Below are 19,207 nucleotides of genomic sequence, written 5' to 3' on the forward strand. Positions count from 1 at the left end.
AGAGGTGTCAGGAGAGCCGAGGCCCTCCAAACGCTCCGGAGCCGGCCTCTCCTCCACCGCGCTCCTGTCATGGACCCGGAGCTGCAGGTGCAGCTTAACACACTGAGGAGCCACAGGCAACCTGACCCGGGTTAGAGGTCACAGGAGGCACTCCAATCATCTGGTCACTTCAGCGATCCAGTTCAGGTCTGCTGCAAGGTTCTGCTGGGCTTGAATTACTGGCCAAGGACCAGGCAGAACATCTCTTTCTCACACGCTCACAGAGGGGGATGAGGATGCGGATGAAGAGCTGTGCTCCTGAGGTCTGAAGGGTCAGGGGGAGGAAGTTTAGCACTCATGGTCGGGTTAGAGGTCAGAGGTGAGAAGTCAGCTGCAGACCAACATCCACAACCTGGACATCTGCACACACAGTACCAGCGTCACGCTCATAACCGAGTGTTGAAGCAGCTGCTCTACACTGAGTCTCAGAGTCCACACTCGCCTCACAAGTTTCCACTTCAGTTCTCAGACAGACATGTTGACAGAACCAGTGCCACTGACTCGAGTTAGTGGCGCCATCTAGCGGGCCGAAGGCGAGAGACATCAGCTGGAGCGAATTTGTGTTTCTCCTCTCACGTCAATGTGTGACGTCATGTTAGCAGGAGAATAGCCCTGACATGTATTCAGACTGACTCGGACTCTCATGGTCAGATGTATTACTTCACCCTGTGAGACTCCTCACTGCTGTGCGGGGTTATACTGCCCCCTACCGTCTGCAGCAGCCAGTACACGATTATTAGCGCAAGAGCAAGACGCCTGCCGGGTCATGTGATCTCGCGTGTTGTGAGACAAAGCTGCTGAATTATTGACAGAGAATTATGGAATTCACACGTTCACCAGTCAGTCACCCATGACTGGCATGATCACATGCACCCGCGCACCTGTGCGCCCTGGACCCCTCCCTGAGTGTCGGGGCCGGGGGTCATCAGGGTCGTGTGTGTCCAGATGTTAGCGATGTAAACAAGACGGACAAGAAGCACTTTATTTCTCATCATCAAGTGTCACATGACCACATCCTTCATCACCTTCTAGTGGATCTTCTCCATCATCTTCTTCTTTGTCAGTGTACCTCAAGGTCAGACGCTTCAGGACCTCTGTTAATCTCATGTCTCCACGCTGGAACGTCATCAGATCCTCATCTACTGGATGGAGGAAGCCCTCGTGAACCCTTCTGGTGCCATCTGATCCTCCTGCAGGCCCCCTACCCGGAACCGCTCTGGCTGCAAATGTTGGGGGTCGTGACCCGGACTATTGGGGGACAACTGCCGCCCAAGTCACTCTCCCCGTGGATACCACCAGCTGTCAATGACAGACCAGGACCTACCCTGTATCTGGATCTGGACTACAAGGTAGAGTTACGGTTCATGGACCACAATAAAATGTTGACAATTGGCCACCAGCTGAAGAACCAAAAGCAAACAAATTAACACGCACCTGTCCATTTAAAGGCATGTGACCCCGTCTGACCTGGGTCAGATATACAGGCCCGGTCATCAGGCCTGTAGAATCAGGTCACCGGCCTGTAGCGTGGCTGCACCTAACACAGTCCCAGACCCGGTCTCTCTGGTGTGGGAACACCTGGAGAAGTGACAGTTCCATACATAGGCCTGGTCAGGAGGACCATGTGGTCCGGTCCTCCACCTGGGGGCGGATTGATCCCGTGTCTCTCTGAGTCACGCTATCCGAAGCGGTACTTGGGCCAGTACTTGACAGTCCGCTTGGGCGGTGAGCTGACACGGACCTCAACCCGAGGTCGGTCACGCCTCTGGTCGGCGACAGCGAAGCCGCGCTGCAGCTCGTCACGGTTGGCGAGTCGCGGGAGGAAGTGGGTGGAGACGTGCTGAGGTTTGACCCGTGGGCTGGAACCCATCTTGGCTTTTCCTCGCTTGTTGAGGGCCAGAAACCACTCTCGACCCGTCCGCTGGTTCTGGTGAAGCACTGAGGCATATGTGTTGTAGCCATTCTCCTGGAAACGCTCACGGAACTTACAGTCGTCCGAGAAGCGGCCCTGCAGACAGACCCGGGTCAGAACCAGAACCAGAACCAGAGTCAGAGCAGCATCATTCGTTCCTCTACACAGTGCTGAGGATGGAATCTGACTCTTCTCACACTGTTAAAATTAGCAGAGCTGGGAACGACTGGCTCTGGTTCAGAAGGAAAACAAACGGTTCTGAACCAGAACTTTCACATGTCAGTGACAGTCCTGGGCCCTGGGCACTTGTTCCCAGAGTCTGACCATCATCATTATCACCACCATCTTCATCCTCACCGTGGCCTGTAGGCGTCCTCGTCGGTTCATGGACAGGAACTTGTTGCTGTGGACTCCTCGGATGGCGATGACTCCAGGAGAGAAGGCGATCAGCTCCAGGACACCTACAGTGACATCACCGAATCAGACTCTTGTGGATTCAACTGTCAAGTTCCTGAATAAAATTCAGTATTCAGAGACATTTCAGATTCCTTCCTTCAGTCAGGGATACCCTCCACCCCCTCCTCTCCCAAAGTTGGACTGAGCCGTGACCGTCACCAAGGTCAGCTCACCTCACTTTGTCTTTGAAAAACGCACTTTATCACATACTGTATTAAGTCACTCAGCGAGAATTGCCTGAGATAGCGTGGAGTGAGTCCTGATCAGTTGTCACAAAAATGTTTTTCCCAACTGTTGTTACATTTGCAAGAAAACACGATGGCTATGTCTTACTTCAGTTTGCTCTCCATCTTAACATCTCCACTATTTCTGTAACATTAGCATCTGTTTTAAAAGTGAAACTGCACAAAACACTTTTATTGTTATTAGCTTTGTTTTACATTGTAACTGGGGTATAAAACTGATTACTGACAGAACTATTCACTTCACTGTACAAAGCTTGGTTTTGCTACTTTTGAGCGGCGCCCGAAATAATTGTTGTTACCCCCTGTGCCCCTCCAAATAAATCTCTGGACCCGCCCCTGACCCATGAGTCCCACTAACTCGCTCCCAACTACGCCAGCACAGACGCGCAGCCCAAACTGGCGCTTCATCACGTGACGACCCAGGACCTGACCTGGGTGACTCGTTCACCTCAGCGCAGGGCTCTCAGCGGGCTGTGTGAGAGTTGGTGGCTTGTGGTCGGGAGTCTCGTGTCGCACGCGAAAGCCCTGTCCGAGCAGCTCATGTGGAGAGAGTCACAGCTCTGTCCTGACTCAGGAGTCGGTGATCACCATCGCAACACCATCAATCACAAACGAGTCACGAGCTCAGAGCGGAGCGATAAATAATACATGGCTACTATTTTTACTTTCCAAAAGTCACGTGACCTAAAATGGACCTAAAATTGTCTTAAAACAAGGTTTCGGTTCCGATCCAAGCCACACCAGAGACACCCGAGGCGGCGCAGGGTCAGGGTCAGCGACGGGACCGAAAAGACGCACACGGTTCCGAAGAGCTCGCGTGTTTTCTAGAGCGTGAAATCAGGACTTACTCAGCAGGTTCGGTTCGTGGCTCCCGTTCACGCGTCCATCCGAGTGGATCTGGAGGTGGAAACCGATCCCGACCCGGCAGAAGAGCCTGCAGGTCCGCCGTCCGGACCGAACCTCCAGCAGTCTCCGCTCCACGCACGCGGCGACGGTGATCAGGTGAGCGACAGTGAGCAGGTGGACGGGAAGGTTCATGTCTGACGTGGGTCAGAATCGGTGCAGCATCGCGCTCTCGAGGCTGAGGTCCGAACCACTCAGACGGACTCGCTGCCACAGCGAGGGATATTTATAACGTCAGTGAGTCAGCGGACCCGTCGCAGACCCGAGGCTCGGAGAGGACCAGCACGGAACCCGAACTACATTTTCTAACCAGAACCAGAACCACTTCGAGGTGCAACCTGATTATCACGCTTTGTCTGAACTTCCTACCCAGCTGGATTCGGAACCACGTTTGCGCCCAAGAAGCTCAGAACCAGATTCTAACTGGTGATCAGAACTGGACACATGACAGAACCTGATCAACTGAACCACAACCAACAGCTCTAACCAGAACCCCACTGGAATCAAAACCAGAATATGAGCAGCATTATGCAGAACCTGCTCATCATCCTCTCAGAACCACAGGACCGGAAGGTTCTGAGCACCAGAACTTTCCATCCCCAGACAGTAGAAGCTCAAGTCCAAACAGTTTTGGAGCCTGTCGAAGTGCACCGATCGTTTCTGGACTCTTAGAACCAGGGTGTTTTGGTTCTGGCCCATAAGCAGAACAGAGAGAGATGTCGCTGGTTCTGGACCACCAGTCCTGAGCCATCAGGACTATGCTGCAGCCGCTGGAGGGCTGGGAGGTGACACTCGAGCGGGCTGGTGACTGCAGGCCTGAAGAATGAGGAGAGGAAATATCTGAGCAGTGACCTCAGGTCAGACTGTCAACACCACCATGATGTCACACAGCGTTCACGTTTGTGGGGGACCCACTCTCATTAATACCCTACCCCACTCCTTGGCAGCCCTGAAACTAAATGTAGTATCGGGGTTCACGATAAATGACCTTCACTGTGTCCTCAGCCTCCATAACTGAGTGGGGGACCCTGCCAAGTTGTCTGTGCGGGTGAGCTCCTCCTCACCCGCCTCCGAGGGGCCAGGACTCATGCGTGGGCCCTTCTAGCTTCACTGGTGCCCCACTTGTACCCAGCGAGCAGGTGTGGCATGCTGGTCCTGGGATCGGGGGGGATCCCGCAGGGCCCTGACTCCCAACAGAGTGCCCAGCAGAGGTCTGATGACATGTCGGCACCTGGGTGGCACCTTCTCCCATGGCGCCGCGCAAATGGTCCCTCATGTTTGTGATGGCTTCTCGAGAGAACCACACATCAACTTCCAACAGTGTTGCTCTAGACGGTTTTGCGTGTCTACCTAATCCTCATGGCAGCCACGTGAGGGCGCCATCACACAGCAGTTGAAGCGCAACTGTGACATCAACTAATGGCTTCTGGTACATCATGTCAGAGATAACATTTCTTAAAACCTATTGGCTGTATGGATGAATATTATTTTTAATACGCTTAATTTGCCCTTTTGATCTTTTTTTGTTATATTTTGCTCTTTCACACGTTTATAATTTATACGAGCGGAACTGTTCCGTTTATTTGTTCATGGTGTTGTTCACTCGCATCTATAACAACACAGTGTCATTCTGATACGGACCAACGTCCTGCTAAAGTGACGCGAAGACACTCTGTGTTAAACGCGTCTCTAACAAATATGTCCTCCATCTCACCTGCAGTTTAGCAGACGACGAGAGTGTTGTCCCAGACAGCCGATGACATCACTCCGACAGGCGATTCCCTCGCAGACCCTCCTGTGTGAAAGGGGCCCCTGCTCACACGTGTCTTCAGTCATGTGACCGTACGGGTGGTATGCAAAGCTCACGTCTCTGCCCCTGACTAGTTTTATTCCTCTCCTCCATGTTCTCAGTTTGACTTGATCTTTGACGCCACACGACCTATTTCAAAGTGTTTCAGAAGAGAGAACAGGAAAGACAGGAGGCCGACGGCTGCGTGAAAATAAATCTCTTTATTTCGCTGCGTTCAACATGATGAATAAACTTTGAAGAAACAAATTCACCGACACAAATCTCGATTGAATTTACAAACGTCCCGACACTTCCTGTCACATGCTCTCGGGCTCGAGGCGGCGTTTATACGGCAGTGATCTCGACCGAGATGAACCTGTCTCTACAGCAGCTGTGATATACAGGTGAGCCGACATGCACAACAGCGCCTCCTGGTGGATTTAAGGATGATTGAAAAATAATTCAAAGCATAAGTGATTCAAGTTAACGACCTGACCGGTCACATGACCACATCAACAAAACGGCCCGTGAAAGTGGACGACTCATTGTCAGGTGAAAATAATCTCACATTTTAATCCAGCCATCGAATTGAGATTCCACATCAGTGCAGCACTCGTCATCTTAATCCGGTTCCCCACCGTGACTGATTTGTAGCCGTGATAATCTGATAGTTTTCAGCATCAGGTGGATCAGACTGTGCACTTAATCTGGTTCTTGTTTAGTTCAGACTTCAGAAGAGTGCCTAAATCTGACCAGACCGCAGACTGGATCTGGTCAGAGCCAGACCTGGTATCATCTAGGGACCGTCAGGCGATGGAGCCAGCACAGCCGCCACTCGGAGCGCTGTAACGCGGAGGAGTTGTAAACAAGACTTCCTTCTATAGTTGCATTTATACCATATAAAATACGACTCCTGTACACGTATTTAAATCTGCGACTTGTCAAGTGCTTCATAAATAGATTCTTAAAGTCAAAACGCCTGTTTTCACGCAGACATGACGCATTTGTACAAACAGGAAGTTCAAAGTGAAAACAAGTGCAAGAGGAGGGTTCGTAATCTTCAGTGGTCAGTTTCAGGGCGACGTGCTATAATCCGGGGAGCTCTGCCTCCGACAGAGTCCAGCCGGAGTGGGGGAGTCAGTTGTGCGAGGTCATGTGACGTGACAGGTGATGCCGCTCCCGGAACGACTCATTGCAAATAGGACACTTGAGCTTCTCCTCGCGCCGCCGCTTGACCAGCGGCTCCATGGCGTACTCCTTCTTGTGGTGCGACCTCATGTGGTAGACCAAGTCCGACGTCATGCGGAACGAGGCGTTGCACTTCGCGCACCAATTCTGCGCCGGCAGGCAGAGCGAGGTGAAGGAGGGCGGCAGGAGCGTCAATGCTGATGGGACCTGGAGCTGGATGGGCCCCGAGTTCTTGGGCCAGAAGGCAGTGGCGTAGACAAAGGGGTTCTGCTTGCTCATTCCGCCTGGAACTGGGCAGTTGGCGCCCAGCTCCGCGCCCTGCAGCTTGGCAGCGAGGTGGTCGGCCTGATAGAGTCTGTTGGAGGAGATGGTGTCTCCCACCGGAGGGTGGCAGTCCAGCAGTTTGGGCGGCATCACCAAGGAGGACATCTGCGAGAAGGACGAGCGCGATGGCTGGCTGAAGGCGCTCTTCCTCTCTGCGCCGCCGCCCTGCTGGTTGACGGAGGTGAAAGCACTGCCCATCGGTGGGGTCTGCGGCGGCTGGGTCTCCGAAAGAACCTGCCGCATGTTGAGGTGCTTCTCTGAGGGGCTGCCGCTGGGCCGGTCCTTGTTCTCCGAGTTGGCGCTCTGCAGGGTTTTGCTGCTGCCGTGCTTTGAGTTCTGACCCGACTTCTTCACCTCAGTGAAGGCGCTGCGCTTGGCCTCTCCCATCTCCGTGTTTCCTGGTGAAGACAGGCTCCTGTGGTTCTCCTCCAGCCCGTACACGCCTCTGTAGTTCTGCGCTGAGGTGGCCAACTCATCCTTGGACTTGGGCTGCGTGCCTCGGCACTCCCGGTCTACCTCAGAGAACTTCCTCTTCCCCAAATTCTCGCTGTGGATCTCGGCCTCCTTGTCGTTGGGCGTGCTGGTGCGGTTGTTCTCCAGGTCCCGGGCCAGGTTGTGAAAGTCTGTAGAGGGCTTGCTACAGTCCTGGGAACCACCGAAGCCCTCGGAGCGAGCCGTCTTGGGGCTGGTTCTGGTTGGGGTGGCGCTTCCTCGCTCGGTGCTGGCCTCCTTGCCGGGTTCCTCGTCGCCTCCGCTCATACTCTGCAATCTTTTGGTGCAACGGAACCGTAAATGGGCCAGAAAAGGGAACTCGAACTGGAACCGCTGGCTGCAGTCAGGACACATGTTTTGCGCTGAACCTGTGAGACACAGAACTGAATGATATTCGATTCCCAACACGCAGCAGTGTTCCGGTCCTGACCCGTTCCGCGCTGCTCACCTTTGCTTTTGGCGGGCGCCCGACTGAGCAGCAGCAGGTCGATCAGGTCTTTGCCGTACCAGACCAGGAGCTCCTCGTCCTTCTCAATGCGGCGTAGCGACCGGTAGAAGAGCTGGCCACTCTTCACGTAGGCCTCCAGGTTCTGCTCCTCCTTGTCCCGGGCCGACTGGACCAGACGCAGCCACATCAAGCCCTCGGAGGTGCTGTTGGCGGCCGACGTGTCCACCTTGGGAGGCAAACGTCCAGATTATAATCCAGTGCACCATTTTCTGAAAATCAGCCCTGAATACTGTCAAATACTCGCAAAGAAGAGATTTAAACATCAAAATCTCATTTCATTTTGGTGCACATGAAAGAACTGAAAATTCTGATCTGACCACTGAATGCATCAACAGTCTTGAAATGCTTCGAGAACATTTGTTCATACGGATGTTAATCTCCGATTGAGACTGGGATTACTTTCTGTATCTGCGCGACAAATAATCCGGAAGATTCTTCCCTTTTTTTTTATGTATTTACTTTCACATTTTCTTACGCTGTAATTATTTGGAAAGGCAAAGTCATATGATTTTTAATTAGAAATTATCTCAAGCTACTTCATCGCCTGATAATTGTTTATAGCCCTGATGCAAAGGCACAATAGCATTTGTTTAGTTTCACACAGTCTCAGAGTCATGCAGGGGCCTGTCTCTCCACAGTAAACAAACAAACACCCAGTGAGATGATAAATTGGAAAAACATGCTGAGGGTGATTTTGAATTAATTACGGCATAATCTGATGACTGGATTATTTTACTGCAGTTTCCAAACAGAAGTCTTCAAAAATAATCACAGTGAGCATAATAAATAGATTATATATATGAATGAGATTATAACGAGATTGAGTGACCTTCAGCAGGGTAAACAACCGCCAACAACCCGAAACCGGTTCATACGAGTTCCGCCGTAAACTGAATCTCATCGCGTGACAACATTTCGGCGGAAACGTGCGGGATTGTTCCATGAAATATAGCGAGATAGGACGGCAGCAGGTGAGCGCGCGGTCGCTCCTCACGCGCCAGACTCGAAGCGAGGATGTTCAAATTCAAATTCAGAATTTTAGCTGCTGAAAAACCCAGACAGCGAGTCAGTGCCGTCGGAGTCGCGACACCACGCAGTCTTTCCTCGAAAATACAGAGGATTAACACGCGAATGAAGAAAAGCGCTGAGTGCCTTAAAAATACGGCGATAAATACGCAACAACTTAAACGCGTAGAATCTTCTGAAAGTGAATGTTTAATCCCCCGACACGCGCGCGCGCGCCTACAAACGCCCTCACGCAAATGTCTACCGGATCCAAATATGTACAAAAAAATCGGATTATTTCCTCGCAATATTTTAATTTTCAAAACGCGTTTCCTAAATCACCATTGGTTATGTTTGTTTATCCGACATGGCGGTGTGTGTGTCCGTGTGTGTGTGTGTGTGTGAACATTTCCGGCTGCACGAGCCGATCAAATCTGATACAAATAAATTATATTAATATATTAATTTTTTGGGCGATCCGAAGAGTCCCGATTGGATTGAATGGACCTCCTGCCTGTGGTTCTGCGGCCCAGGGCATGCTCCACAAATCAAGAGTCGAGTTGGTGCCGACACGCGCCGCTCGACCTAACAATTAAAAACTCGGGGTCCAACAGGGTCACGAAGTTGAAGATTCCGATGCTGACGTCACTGACATATTTGATCATTGATCTTTGTGCTTGGGAAACTCGTTCGTTCACAGGCAGTAGGTTGGCAAATGGCTCACACGGTGTCAGCGAGAGTTTTAGTGTCGCAAAAGCAGACGGCCCAAACCGTCGGTCAAGAAGTTGGGCTCGTGCGTGCACGTGAGTTCTTTTGCCAAGTTGAGCGGCTCCGACAGAGGCGGACACTGACCCTGAAGATGTACGGCGCGGTCCTCTTGTCCGAAGACTTGAGCGCGATGAAGGCGATGCTGTCGAAGAGCGACGTGTGGCTCAACACACAAGGGCCGAAGATGGCGTTCTCCGGGATGTCGCAGGTGGTGAAGACGCTGGTGAAGATGTCGGTCAGACACTGCTGCACGACCTTCGAGTCGCCGTCCCACAGCACCTTCTGAGAGCTGGACTCCTCCATGACGGCCTGCAGGGGCACAACGGCATAGTTAATGCGGGGGAACCGAGAGGACGGCGCCGGCCGCGGCGCGGAGCGGAGGGACGGCGGTGAAGCAGCTGTCGTTCAGGGAGTCGCTTCATTCTCATTAACTCTACTCTCGTAATTAGTCGATGAGTCTCCTGGAGTCAGAGGAGACACATCTGTCCGCGGACACACGGACAGATGTGTCTCCTCTGACTCGGCTGGAAACGTCGGTGACAAACGCGAATTACACGGACGCTTCAAGAACAAAAACTAAACAGTAATGCCCAAATAAAAATGAGTAATTCTTGATTTTAGATGTGGAATTAAGTCCAAGAGTCACGATCGTAATCCCACGGAGACTCTCCGTTATTCCTAACCTGCCTCTCCACGGACGGAACAAACGATTTAGCAACAGAGGTGAATCGGAGAATTATTTTCGTAGAACCTGGACTTTTGTTTTGATGCGTTCACGGACCCAGACAGTCATTAAAACGTTCGATCTGTTTGTGCCCAAACATCTGTGGTGTTGCGTTGTCTGGCAACCCAGGCCGAGCTGGAACACAAACTAGCTGCATCGTATTTCTACTTTCCCTTGGTAAAACAAAAACGATTAAGCGAAACGAAGGAATATAAATAAACAAATGTGTTTCGAAGGTGCGGGTTCGGCGCCCAAGTGTGGAATTTTTATCTCTGTCAATGTTCGTTAGGACTTCGCCGGTCCAGTCGGGGTTAGGTCCCTTATTCAAACAACCAAAGGTGAGGTTTTTCTCACACGCGGGTCGTGTACCGGTTCGCTGGATTTGTCCGAGGATGTGAAATTGCGCGCCTACCTGTCCGCGCTGCTCCAGAACCAATAATCCACAAACGTCCGTATTCGGATAAAAAGGAGAAATAAATGAGCGGCGACGGTCCGGAGGTTCTGCTGCGTTGCCGGTCCTGGTGTCAGTACATCCCCGCGGCGAGATGGGTCCTGGTCCGGGAGTGACAGTAGGTGTCAACTCGGCTGATCCTGTTCTGGTCCTGGACTAGCCCGGGAGGCGCAGATGGGTTCGGAGCTCTGGCTGACTGACACTCCGACACACACTTTTTGTTTGCGGCTCCGAATCGACCCAATGAGGCGTGTCAGCGCGTGTCTCCTCCTCTTAACTCTTCAGGGCCCGGCTGTCATTCGCTGGTGTGGGGGTGGGTGGGGGTGTGTGTGTGGGGGGGTGTAAGAACCCTCATTATTATTCTAATTCTAATCAACATTCTTGACTGTTCCGCTCGAATAAAACCGGTTTACTGCGGCTCCGGATCACAGCGGCGTTTTACGACGAGTCTTCCTCCTCTCTCACTTTCACGTCTTCATCTCACGTTCACGGTCACTCTGTCATCCTCGTTGACTTCCAGCCAGCTGCGGGAGCTCCGCTCGCCTCCACGCCGACTCTCGTGCGCGCCCAGCGGCTTCAGGGCGCTGACGCAGGGGGCGCTAGTGCACCGGCCGCGCTCAGGCCTGTGACGTGAAATGAATAGGATTTCGTGTTTCCAGCGGCACTTTGAAATGTCGCACACCGCGGCGACGGTCTTTGTTGTTGATTATTGTCCTTATTAAAAGGGCAATTGAAACCTTCCGTGCGTCGGACTTCACACGGGAGAGAGGTCACTTTGTTTTGGCCATCAAACACAAATGAACTGATGATGTGATCCACAAATGAAATGAGAAAAAGTGACTATGCTTATTTGACTATCAGTGTCTGTAGAGCTGAGTTCACGTTTATTATTGTTGTTCTCTATCTATCTATCTATCTATCTATCTATCTATCTATCTATCTATCTATCTATCTATCTATCTATCTATCTATCTATCTATCTATCTACAAAGGAATCTCTCGATCTACAAAGGAAGTATCAGTGTTGAACTGAGTTCTCAGCATTTCGGCTGATTGTGGTCGTGATGAGGAGAAGGAATGATCGCCATGGTGACGGGAGTGAACGGTTAAACGGAGCGGTGGGAGAGAACAAAGAACACTCACGGACGTGTCAGACCATTGAAGCAGCTGATGCAGGGATGAGGATCAGCAGCTCCAACTCTCATGTCATGTGAGAGAGAAACTGCTGAGATCAGCACCTCCTCCGTGGTCGGAGTGCTCAGGTGTAAGCCGCGGCTCCAGTTTATGGAGGTCAGAGGTCAAGAGTTGTCTCTCTGTGGGATGCAAAGGATAGCGCTCTGGCGTGGGAATAGGTGGGAATGACTCAGTTGTGGTGGCTGGGGAAAGGGAAGCTCCTGAGGATGCCAAGGGCCTGAGATGCAACCAAACAGAGTTTAGGATCTGACATTGTCACGTGGCCGCTAGTTGCCATGGTGACTGATCACCATCTCAGCGTTGCGAGAAACGCACATATTGACGCTGACGTACGTCCATCATTGCCGATCTGCGCAGAGGGAGCGATGACGTCCCGCTGCACGCCCCTCCTCTCACCCCCACTGGACCCCCCTGGCCTCCAGTGGGTCTCTGGGACGTGGATTCCAGCCGACAGAGTCGTTGATTAAATATTTGGAATGTTTGTGTCTTGGTGGCGGCTAGTTGATGGGTAAACACCACGTGTCTGCCTCCTCGCTGTCTCTGGACGCCATGATGGTTATTGCTTCCTACAGTGGGCTTCAGTAAATTAGTTTTCAGAAACGCTGGCGTCTGTTTCATCACCGGAGAAAATTGACTTCCACCAACTTCCTCTGGTGACACTGAGATGATTGACACCTGCGACATCGTCCCTCCAGCGGACTTGATGGCAGAGCTGGGACGTCAGGAGGTCGACAATTGTCTCTGACTAGAAGCTGACCACAGTTTCCACCTTTCCACCGGCCGGACCAAACATATGACCATCTCTGACCATGGCCCTTCCTGTTTTTGAGGATTGTGATTGATGACGAAACGACTGTTGTTACTTCAGATTATGGAGGTGGACGCTCAGCTGTCAAAGATGTCTTTAATCCGCCTGATCGACACGAATATGTTTTCATATTTTTGCTCACTTGTTTTTGTTTCTTGGTGGATGTTTCCAGTCTGGAGCGTCACTTTGTTTTATTTGAGATTTAAATCTTTTAAACCGCGTCACACTTGTCGTGCTCACTGAACAAACAGGATTAAGGCCCGAGGACGGAAATAATCCCACGTTTGCTTCTTTATTCCCGCGCTGAGGATTAAATTAACTTGTCGTCCGGAGTCAGACATCAAGTGGAGTAAAGATGGAGCGAGAGACGAGAGCGGGATCTCACGGGGACCAGAAAGAGGGAATGAATTAATAATGAGCCACTTTAATTCCGGATCCAGCGATTATCCGAACCAGGAGCCGAGCCAGAGAATATTCCGGCGGCATATGGACCCTCAGATGCCATATGTGCCACTTTTCACTGGAACTGGCAGAGACGGACATGACGGTCAGAGGGAACTGCCAAAAACACAGCGCGGGGGGGAGGGAAAGGATGGGGGAGGTAACCTGTAGTGGGTGGATAAGATGGTGAGTCAGGGAAGGAGGGAGGTGAGGAAGAAAGGGATGGGTTGGATGAGAGAATGAGTCGGATGAAAGGGTAGAGGATGAGGATGAGATGGTTGGATGACGATAAAGAAGATGAGGAGGTGCTGGGTGAAGGCGAAGATGGTTGGTGGTTGGATGTTCTGTAGTATTGGTCGGAGGAGATCAAACAGAGTGACCTTCCTGACACTCTGGCTCGGGAGCACTTGGGGATCTCTCAGTCAGTGATGTGGCTGGGGAAAGGGCAATGAGGAGTGCCCTGTCGTCTCAGTTCTGAAAGTTCGGTATCAGTCATGTGACATCTGGACCTTCAGGGTCTTCTGCTGTGAGAACCAGGTCAGAGAACAGCACCGCCTGAAAGAGATCCCGACCTGACCCACTTCCGTCGCTGACATGGTTTGGGATCCATATGGCCTCAGAACATTAGCGACTCAAGAGGGGGTGTGGAGGGGGACACCATCCTGGGACATGCCGGCAGTCACCATGGCTCCTTTAACTTCTGACCCGGCTGACACGGATACAACGTCTGACCATAATCTCTTTGATGTCGCTGAAGTCCTAATGAGTGAGCCCCTCATTGTGTCGCTGGCCCCGTCGCCTCGGGTGCTTCCTTCACCCGGACTTCCCGGCAGGTCAGCCTCATTCCCGTCCAGTGAGGGCAGCAGACAAGGGGGGTTTAAGAGCAGATTTAGCTCAATTCCATGGTCGTGTCTCAGCACCCGCTTCCATCAGGGTAGACGCCGCCACCAGTCCCGCTCGTCCCCCGGCTAGCTGGGGGAAATGGAGTGTAAGGATTTGGAGCGGAACCATGGAAGTCTGCCAGCCATTTAATTAGTCTCACACTCATCGAAGAGACTCTTGGTGGAGTTGAGATCAGAGATCAACACGCCTCCGCTAATCTGGATTATTAGCACAGGAGGCTCGGCCAGGATCTCGCACAGAGACTGTGGCCCCTGATCACCAGTCAGTTCGTCTGAAGAGCCGTCCCAATGTGTTATTCTGTACTCTGCTCCAGGTCTCTCACTGATGCAACCTGAACCAATCCTTCCTCACCCCCACTCCTGTCTACACACACACATGCACACATAGGTTTGTCGCACCATGTTTGTAGAGACCTCTCATTGACATAACCCTTTCTCAGCCTCTGCCCCTAAACCTAACCATCCAAAACACATGGCTCACCTTAACCAGAACTCTGAACCAATCTGAAACCCTGTTTTAATGACCCAGTTATTTTGAGGTCTTCATCCTCAAATTGATGCTTAACCTTGTTAGAAGGGCCTAAACAGTCCTAACTAAACCAAATATTTGCACAAGGAGGTGCCGCCCCCCAACACACACACACACACGCACACACACACACACACACACACACACACACACAGATCAACGTCCACCTCAGCATCGAGAAGATTGACTCTCTGCTGGTCTCTTAAATGTCCCATTAGTCCGGTCGCCTCGGACCACCGCTCATTACTGTCAGGCCACTTTAGGATTAGATGCCGGACCTCCAGGACACGAGAGGACCGGCCGGGAGGGGGTCCGCCCAGAGGCTTTCCAAGCCTCTTATGGTGGCTAGGGGAAAACGGACGCCACATCAGCCGCGCTGGTCGTAATCGCATCAGAAGTAGATGGAGGACGAGTGCTGTGGAGGAGATGGAGCTTGTTAGCACAGACACGGAATACCCGCTGGACCGGAAATGACACCGGATCTGACAGAACCTAAGAGAGCAAAGAGTCGCGTGACATCTCCAAACTTCAACTGCTCGGAGTGGGGTCAGACCAGTGGGCCATGCAGAGATGGACCTGTGATGGTGGAGAGCAGAGCCGGTCGCCATGCGGCTTGGGTGCCACGTGAAGAATGACATGTTAGAAGAGGGTGACCAAGGCACCTAAGTCCACCTGAGTCCAGCTCCTGCAGCTACTTTGGGGCCCAGAAAAGTAGTACCTTGGGAGTGAGAGGAGAGCGAGCAGGCGAGGCTCCCTCCCCCACTCTCCTCACTCCTGGAGGTCGTCAGAACAAATGTGGAGCGGCAAGCTTGTCAGGTCGGGTGAGGAGGAGGATCATCCGCGTGATGTTTAGGAGCAGCAGGTTCTTCTGTCACTCAACTCAGCAGATCCAACGACCCGGACTGGGATGAAACTGCAAACTCTTGTGGACTCCAGAGGCCCGTTTGAGAAGAGCCAGAACATGCCTGGAGGAGTGCTGGAGTGCTCAAGCCTCCCCTGCTGCCGTAGTAACACCCAAACATGATGTGGTTGAGCAGCAATAACTGACTGTGTACAGGTCCAATACCTGGAATGAGGAGCAAACAGCAGTGGTCCTCTCGCGACCCTTGTGTCAGTAAACTAGAAGTCTGTGCTCTTTCATCTCAGTTTAGCCATGCATGGCCATTTCATCAGTGCTTATTTATCAACAACCTTGGCTCCATCTAATGATCATCACATGACCACAGTTGCTGACAGCAATATTCGGTGACAGTGTCACAGGCTTGGTTGAGATCAGTGTCTCCGCTCAGGTGAGACACTCTGCGGGGCAAGACTCTCGGACGCCGGCTCTACGACTTGCCAGGGAAGTTTCTCTGCGGTCTGGAAAAGTACGACGTCCATGACAGGCTGGAACAAACATCAGCAAGATGAACCATGAAGACGGAGGATGGTTCTTCCCGAGCTGCTGACCTGGGGCGCTTTGAACCGGGCTGGTGGATATGGGGGCGAGGGGGGAAGCAGGGGAGGAAGGAGGTGACGAGCTCGGACGGATTATCTGCTGCCAACTTGAGCGACACAAAGAGTTCCGTCTTTCCCAAGTGTTTTGCCCCGCGGGGGTCGGTGCACCGGGACGGTCATTAAGGGATCGGACCCATCACAGCCCAGCAGCACCGCAGCCTGACATGTGAGGCAACAGCTCCGCTCCAGAGACTGCATCTTCTCTGCCTCTTATGTTCAGTCCAACAATCAGGACCCAATTCCTCTGCGCAGTCACGATGCCGAGTTCTCAGAAGACTTGTGAAGGTCCGTCTCCTCTCGTAGACTGATCAGAACCGATTACTTCACTGATCCCGGGAGAAACTGCTTTTGTTATCGTCGCACGTCGCAGCTGCGGTTCTTAATTCGACTTCTGCTGATATATCTACAGTGTTGGGCTCCAGTGTGGTGGAGGTCAGGTGCTCGGTCCCTGGCACCGCAACAATGGGCTGTAATTTCAACTTTGAAGTGCCTCCAATGGGTGGGCGGGTGTGTGCTGAGCTCTGGTGGACACGTCTCCACTCTGACACCCCCATGAGGACGAGACTCGGACCTCAGAGGACTGTAGGTTGTGGAGGTCTGGAAGGTGACCTGGAGTCCCAGCTGCTGAACGTACAGACGGTCATGTGTCATTGACAGCCTCTCCTGCGGCCTGACACTAAGAGATGTTTGTGAATCAAGAGATCCGGACCGGCTCCTGTGTTGGATCACATGACCATTTGATCATCAGGAGATGCCTGTCAATCATCTGTCATTGGTGACGGAAGCACCCGCAGCAACAGAACCCACTCACTCCAGCAGATCAACTGACACCTCGTGGCAGTCCAGCGCCGAGGACGCAGTTTGGACTCGCCAACCCAGGTCTGCAAACTCACAATGGACATTGCCATTGGCGGTGTTGGCGTGGTTTGCAGAGAGCTCAGGAAAGCTTGTCAGAAAACTGGACAGGTTGAACTGAGGTGTGGACTCACACTGGAGTCTCACTGACTCCAGTTATGCTTGAGAGGATGTCAATCCTTAACAGAAGGAAACCTGAGAGTTGCGGATCCTCCTCTGTCAGCAGATCAGGTTCAAAGACACATGACGACTGAGGGGACGGTCCCGCAGGAGGAGTCCTGGATTCTTTGTGAACTGCTCCAAAGGAGCTGAGCCAAAAGACAGAGTTCTGGGTTTATCTTTAGGCCTGCCTGTCGCGCGCTGTGTGAGAGATCCAAGAGGTTCCTCCGCTGGGTCAGGGATGTGGTCTGATGTTCTGACCCAAATACCAAAGCAGCACCTCCCAACCATACGGCCGGTCTGTTCTGGTTCTATGGCTCTTCGGTTTCTCGTTTTGGCCCTCCAATCGCAGCAGAAGTGGACCAACGACTCAAACCCCAGACGTCCCTTGACGGCTCAACTGAAGTCAAAAAGGTAATTCTGGAACGTCTTCATCACCCCCGCCTGTCCGCCCCCGAGAGTGTATTAATGCCGACTTCCCTCTAATCCAATTAAAAGCGGGAGCAGAGGTGCTGTCACTGCTGAACATGCTCCTGCTGAAGGAGCCTCCAGACAGATTAGGGCGGAGAAGATCCTTCATTTGCTAATCACGGAGCGTCTTCTCAAGCGTGAAACACAAAGGAGGAATCAGGAACGATTACAGGGACGCGGCGAGAAGCTGGGCTGTGGGTTTATTTCATTACTCTCACCCTCTTCCTGTCTGCCTCAGAGGGCGCCGTCGGACTCCAGCTCAGCAACAAAGGGGCTGTTGGAAGGTTTCACAGTGGCCAGGACGGGGAGAGTCCAGTGAAGAGTGACGCCAGTCCTGGCCCACGCCCAGTCGTTCCCCCATGTTCAGATCAACTCATTCCACCTTCTCCCCAGTAGGGGCCTAAGTATGAACTTCACGGATGAAACCTCGAGCCAATCCATGGCGGGACGAGTCAGAAACCGGCCTGCTGGTGCATCACGCCGAGGATTACCTGCCGTGTCATCTGCTAGGCTCTGAGCGTGACCACCAAAGTGTTTCTTCCCTGTGAAGTTGCTTCAACAAAGACAACAAACAAAGTCCTCTCTTCCAGATCGTCTCCACCAATTATGCGCCGATCAAAGTGTGATTGGTAAACTGCAGTCGTCTTCGTCGCTTCATCACCCGACGCCGCTTCTGTCGTCTCACCTGTCACTTCCCATTTCCTCGACGCCTGTGAGGCCCGTGACCAATCTCTGCTGCTTCCTCACGCTGCTCCTTTTGTTCTGCTGTTGAACTGTGGACACGTCAGCATCTCTCCCCTGAATGAGCCTGTGCAGAAGAATGAACTTTGAAAATTAAAACGCAGCCTCAGACGTCTGGGGTTCATGTCAACCGGACTATCCATGCTTTGATGGTCAGCTCTCCAGGTCCCCACAGGAAACAGGGTTTGTCTCAAACAAACGACACTGTGAGCTCACCGGAGAGGCCGTCTCATTCAGAACAGGGGTCACCACGGGGCCCCAGGCAGCCTGCCTTCGGGTATGGAGGTCAGAAGAACCACTGTCATCACAAAAATAGCCTCAATAAACCAGTGAAGGTGCCGCAGGACAGAGTAGCTCTTCTGTGAACCGGTTCGGCAACAGTGGACCCACACGAGTTTCAATCAAAAGAGCGAAATGACCCTCAGCTCACATGGGCTGAGAGAATCCTGCGACCTTTTATTTACAGTACTCACATTCTGTGGCAGGGACCGAGACAAGTTCCTGCAAATCTCTGAAGAATCCAGGCAGTGTAAAAACAGGGCCTGAGGCGAGAAAGATCTGCGTCACCCCAGGAACACACACTGTCACCAGGCAGGAATCTTCGCTCACTCCATCGTCCTCAGCTCAACGATAAACTGGAGCAAAGAACAAAGTGTGAGACCAGCAACAAGGACCATGACTGTTCACGTCTTGAACAATCGTTCGGTCCCCAACAGTCCATTTTGGCCCTAGATCTGGTCTTCACCAGTTCGGTGTGGTCCTCATCAATATGTCCGAACCTCAACAGTCTGGACTGGTCCTCAATA

General features: G+C 52.3%; 2 protein-coding genes across 2 annotated transcripts; both read right to left on the minus strand.

Moving 5' to 3' along the window:
• Positions 1-1,717: 1,717 nt before the first annotated feature.
• fgf5 (fibroblast growth factor 5) lies at positions 1,718-3,690 on the minus strand. Its single transcript, XM_053870842.1, has 3 exons — positions 3,501-3,690; positions 2,309-2,412; positions 1,718-2,047 (listed from the first exon to the last, which is right to left on the minus strand). The coding sequence occupies exons 1-3, from the start codon at positions 3,688-3,690 to the stop codon at positions 1,718-1,720; spliced, it is 624 nt and encodes a 207-aa protein (XP_053726817.1).
• A 1,864-nt stretch (positions 3,691-5,554) lies between these two features.
• Positions 5,555-11,259, minus strand: prdm8b (PR domain containing 8b). The gene is made up of 4 exons (XM_053870718.1): positions 10,766-11,259; positions 9,714-9,938; positions 7,797-8,022; positions 5,555-7,716 (listed from the first exon to the last, which is right to left on the minus strand). Exons 2-4 carry the CDS (start codon positions 9,930-9,932, stop codon positions 6,482-6,484), a joined length of 1,680 nt encoding a protein of 559 aa, XP_053726693.1. The 5' UTR covers positions 9,933-9,938; positions 10,766-11,259; the 3' UTR covers positions 5,555-6,481.
• Positions 11,260-19,207: the final 7,948 nt, after the last annotated feature.

The sequence above is a fragment of the Synchiropus splendidus genome, chromosome 7, assembly GCF_027744825.2.
Source record: "Synchiropus splendidus isolate RoL2022-P1 chromosome 7, RoL_Sspl_1.0, whole genome shotgun sequence".
Taxonomy (NCBI): Eukaryota; Metazoa; Chordata; class Actinopteri; order Syngnathiformes; family Callionymidae; genus Synchiropus; species Synchiropus splendidus.

Bases quoted from the DNA above. Each gene is read 5' to 3' on its own strand.
- fgf5 (XM_053870842.1), bottom strand. From the start codon at position 3,690: ATGAACCTTCCCGTCCACCTGCTCACTGTCGCTCACCTGATCACCGTC. The intron at 2,413-3,500 runs GTAAGTCCTGAT...ATGTCACTGTAG, and splicing joins CCACGAACCGAACCTGCTGA to GTGTCCTGGAGCTGATCGCC. The intron at 2,048-2,308 runs GTGAGGATGAAG...GTCTGTCTGCAG, and splicing joins GAGGACGCCTACAGGCCACG to GGCCGCTTCTCGGACGACTG.
- prdm8b (XM_053870718.1), bottom strand. From the start codon at position 9,932: ATGGAGGAGTCCAGCTCTCAGAAGGTGCTGTGGGACGGCGACTCGAAG. The intron at 8,023-9,713 runs GTCAGTGTCCGC...TTGCCTCCCAAG, and splicing joins CCGCGCCGTACATCTTCAGG to GTGGACACGTCGGCCGCCAA. The intron at 7,717-7,796 runs GTGAGCAGCGCG...TGTGTCTCACAG, and splicing joins GGCGCCCGCCAAAAGCAAAG to GTTCAGCGCAAAACATGTGT.